Genomic DNA, 4,810 nt, shown 5'->3' on the forward strand with positions numbered 1-4,810 from the left:
CCCCCCGCCCCTTCTACTCCCTCCTCGGAATCCTCTTCCTCTTCCGTCCAGCGGAGCAGCAGGAGTATATCGAAGTGGAGTCGCGGGTGGTGACGGCGGAAGCGGCCCGTCTATTTATTTGCGCCCCCCGCGTTCCTCTTCTCACGAGTGGTGTACAATTGACAAATATACTTTCTTCTTCCAAAGAGATGGCGCGGCAGAGAGTGCTTTTTTTGGTTCTCGCGGACGCGTACCTGCATGTGGCGCACCGCACCGCACACACGTAGAGGGCACGACCATCATCGATAATTTCATCTCGGTAAAACAAGCCACCAAAATAAAAAAACTAAGATGGTTTTAAAGCCAAATTTTGGGGTACGATTAGGATCGAGTATGGGCGGGCGGTGGTGTGGTGTGGGCGAGCCAGTAGTGCCGAGCGCGGCAGCGGGCAGCGCCAGACAGGAGAGCGCCTGTGGCGGGGCGGTTAGGCACGCCCGCCCGACAGCGAGGAGCGCGCGCGGCCTACGCCCCGGGCGGCCTCTAGGGGGAGAGACTCGGGGAGAGAAAGGGGGGAGCCCGGAGCCACTCCGCGCCGAACTGGACTCATCATGTTTCTGGAGAGCAGCAGCAGCAGCAGCAAGTTGCACGGCCAAAACCAGCGGCGGCGGCTCCCTTCTTTGGGCGTGGCGGCCCCCCGGTGCGCCCGGCGCCCCTCATTTGCAAAACAAAGTGAGAAGAGAGGGGGGGATGGGGAGCAAAACGATTCCGAGAGACAGACGCACGGAAAGTCGGTAAAATAGGGTGCGAACCGAGTGCGCGCGAGCCGCTGCTGGCGGGGGCCAACTATCCTTGGGGGGCGGGGCGCGGGTATGGTCAGGTCAGCTCTGCGGGGCTGCTGCCTGCTATAGCGCGGCGCGCGCGGCGCCCGTAAAAGGAACTCTTTGTTGTTTGTATTTTATTTTTGTTTTTTTACAGTCATACGGGTGGGCAGGCTGCCTGTGGCACATGTAATGCGTTGGTAATGGCCGCGGCGGGAGCGCAGGAGGTCCCCCCGCCCCGCCCAGCGTGTGTCCGCCTGCACGGAGGCAGCGAAGGATGGGGGAATTAAAAACATATTCAGAGGGGAAAAATTTAACAGTCATTGATAAACATAGTTTGCTAGCGCCCCTCCCCCCCCCCTAATCAATAAAACTGTCAAGTTTTGAAATATAATTTTCCCTATGTTTCATTAAAAAAAAAAAAAAAAAAAACAAGATTAGTTTCTTTTATGAAATTGAAAATTTCCCGTCGCAATTCGCAATGCGTATTATTTAGTTTAATAACTACGACTTTCATATCCCTTTCATTGCGATTGAAATAAAAGCCTTATTATGGCGAGACGGTTGAACCTCTCGCCCAGTCTATTGGACATGCTGGATGCTGGGTAAGTGGAAGATTACCAAACCGAGAGGAGGCGCCGTCTCGAGAAACGCTACCGAACGCTACCGTCGGTTTGTGACGCCCCCCTACCCCTCCCCATCCACTTTTCATGCTCCGCCTTTTTTTTAACCAGCCATAGTTGTAAATGTACGGCTTTCGCCGCGGCGTCAGTAATCAGCACGTTGAGCCAACAAAAAATCGTGGGGAAAATAGGAAAATAAAATGGCAATAGACTGCCGAAAGCGTACGGGGGGTCGAGCCGAGACGACGGAGACGAGGGGGAGCGTCAGCGAGAGGGTAGGGGGGTAGGGGTGCGCGCGAGGGTAAGACCATTTATCCCGGCACTCTGACACGGGGACATGAGGTTTAAGACAAGTGATAAACGCCAGCGTGCCTGGAATTGAGATGCGCCCCCCACACTGCTGCTCTCCACTCCTCCACGCCCCACCAGTCAGCCCAGCCCAGCCTCGCAGCCAGAGCGGAGCCAGCGCAAGAGCACGGGCGCGACAAGGACTCGTCTGCAAGCAGGAAGTGTCGGGCCATAATCCTAAGTGGGCTAACATATACACACGCGGGCTCACCTGCTCTCTTTCTCTCTCACACACACACAAACACACTCACGCACTCACACATTCGCGCGCACACGAGAGAGAGAGACACAGTGTGAAACACACGCTGCGCGACAAACTTTTCACACCGCGCTGTGATATTCGCATCATTTATTGTTTTCGTCGCCGCCGCCGCCGCCGGAGTTGAGGAAGGCAGCGACGCGGAGGCGGCACACGCCAAGTCCGGCTCGATCTCAACAGTCGCTCGCAACTCTCGCGTTCGTGCCATCCTTGTAGTTTCTCAGGAGGCGCGGAGCACGCGGCCGTCCCCGGCAGGGCACCCCACTCTCAACGCTCTCTTGCTCGCCCTCTCGCTCGCTCTCTCGCTACCAGACCAAGCCTCCCGGCCTTACAATCTGTCTCCTTCTCTGTCCAACCCCCCCTCCCCCCTCTCCCCCGTCTCTCTATGTTTCGAAGTTTCGTGTCCACATGAAGTGTACAGAATTTGTGCCGAGCGCTCACGAGGGGAGAGTTGTATTGGGCCGAAATGAGCGATGTTCCTCTATTTCCACACCTCGTTTGGCGATCCTGCCAAAAGTTTCTGGAGCAACCAGCGGCCACGACACACGATATGTTGGACGTTGTTCGCTGAGGAGGCAAGAACAGAGTTGAAGGGGCGTACCTGCGCGTAGCGGTCCACCACGCCCTCGCCAAGGTTGAGATCGGTGCCCGCGGTGCAGTTCTCGCCGAGCAGGTGCTGCGATTCGACGATGCGCAGGAACCGGGTCACGATGTCCACGTGGCCCTTCTTGGGCATCTCGAAGTCCTCCACTTCCATCACACCTTCCTGCGTTGTATCCTGGACGGAGTCCACCGTGTCCTGGAAGTCGTCCTGAGAGCCCTGCGTCGCCTCCGGCGCACCGTCCAGCGTGAAGTGATCGTCGTGTTTGCCGAGGCGTGCGCCCCCATCACCGTCCTCCTCCTCCAGCACTAGCACCGGCACGTCGTTGTCCTCGGGGCTGAGGGTGACATCATCGTCCTCTCGAATCAGCACGATCCCGTCCGCGTCCTCGTCCCACAGCCCCGACAACTTGGCCGCCTCGATGTTAGCCGAGGCCGGCGAGGTGGCCACCACCCCCACCTTGTTGAGGTCCCGGCCCTGCGCGCGGCGCAGCTGCTGCACGGTGCGGCTCATGTCCCAGGGGCCGATGAGCGACTCGGGCCGCGCGGTAGAGGCCGATAGGCCGCCCGGCCCCGGCAGGCGGCGCCCGCTTTTACTCAGAGCGTGTTCGATCTCCATCAGCACCGACTTGGCCTCGGACACGATGGGGTGCATCGTCACGTCCTCCTGCTTGACGCTGCGCGTCGTCAGCACCCTGGCGCCGGCGCCCGCGTCCTGCTGCAGCTGCTCCAAGTCCCACAGGCCGAGGCCGTGCTGCGCGCCGTGGTGGCCGTGGAGGCCGGTGCGGTGGCGGGCCCGGCGCCCCGCCCTGGCGCCGTGCCGGTGGTGGTGCCTGATCGCCGGCGCGGGCGAGGCCGTCGCGCGCACCAGGACCTGGTAAGGGCTGATGAGGACCTCCTCCACGCCGGCGTCCTCGGCGCGCTCCCCGGCGCCGTAGCGCGCCACGGCCAGGAGGGCCAGCCACGCCACGCACTTCATGTCGGAGCCGCACTCCGCATGGCACTACCCCGCGGCCATATGCGAGCGCAAGCACGCGCGGCTGAGCCGGCTGAGGGGAGGGCACGGGGAGCAGGCGCGCGCCGAACAGCCCCGCTCGCTGCGGCGGCCGCTGACACACTGGCGGCGCCCAGCCCAGAGCGCGCCCACCCGGTGGTGGCGCCGCGGAGTCTAGGCGGGACAACCCCCGCCCGACACGGTCCTCCCCCTCCCTCTCCTCTCCCCGGCCCGCGCCTGGAGAGACGACGCGTCGGGGGTCCAGTCCGAACAAGCCAGCCAGCCCCGACACTGGAGCACTCACTCCAGTGCCCCAACAGGACAAAATGTTTCAAGTGCAGTTTAGATATTTCTCAAAAACGTTATTCTTGTCGCAAAAAATGAGGCAACTTTCACCCCGCCCCAAAAAATGAAGGGGCGTAAAACGGTGTTTTCAAGGTTGCGCGTGACTTCATTTTTCTTTTTCTTTTTTCTTTTTGATTTTTGGCAGTTAGCGAGGAGTTTTGAAAAGTGTTAGTGACAGAACGCAAAACTGTACAAGAGGTTTAAGAACATACAACCTTAAATGAACAACAACCAATAAACAGAGTTTCCATTTTTAATAAACTTTTGATAAAATTAATGAAAAATTCATGTGCAATCAATAATAATTCCAGCTGTAAGGACATACAGGTACCTTAATTCTTAAAACAAAATAAATTAATTAAATTTGAGGAGACAAATTCAACACATTTTGGCAATTGGATAAAACTTGACACAAATATTTACAGGGAAGTAACTTCTGACCAATAATTATCTTCTCTGCACTTAAATAAGTGACCGAGAAAGAGAAAGCAGTCTTGAGTTATCTATCTAGTATTATCTTATCACTTCGCCGGCCCGGGTGCTGGAGCTGCAGGGCGGCGACGAGGAGCTGCCGCCGCTGGGGCTACCACGACCGGAGGAGCAGCTGCACGAGGAGCGACTGGACGGCGACGAGCTGCCCCAGCTGGGGGTGCGGCCGCAGCAGCCGGGGGTGCAGCCGCACGAGGAGCAGCCGCACGGCGACGAGCTGCCGCAGGTGGGGCTGCGGCCGCCGCAGTCGGGTGGGCAGCTGCACGAGGAGCAGCTGCAGGGCGACGAGCTGCGGCAGGTGGGGGTGCGGCCGCCGCAGCTGGGGGAGCAGCTGCTGGGCGACGAGCTGCACGAG

The 4,810-nt window shown here is 59.0% G+C and overlaps 1 protein-coding gene across 1 annotated transcript in view; it reads right to left on the reverse strand.

Moving 5' to 3' along the window:
- Positions 1-3,737, reverse strand: part of LOC113210928 (uncharacterized) — a 239,936-nt gene extending 236,199 nt beyond the window's left edge. The window contains exon 1 of the mRNA XM_052267464.1: positions 2,629-3,737. Coding sequence (XP_052123424.1) covers positions 2,629-3,606 — 978 coding nt within the window. The 5' untranslated portion in view covers positions 3,607-3,737. The remainder of the gene's footprint in view (positions 1-2,628) is intronic.
- Positions 3,738-4,810: the final 1,073 nt, after the last annotated feature.

This window comes from Frankliniella occidentalis, unplaced genomic scaffold, assembly GCF_000697945.3.
Source record: "Frankliniella occidentalis isolate FOCC.00 unplaced genomic scaffold, Focc_3.1 Scaffold53, whole genome shotgun sequence".
Taxonomy (NCBI): domain Eukaryota; kingdom Metazoa; phylum Arthropoda; class Insecta; order Thysanoptera; family Thripidae; genus Frankliniella; species Frankliniella occidentalis.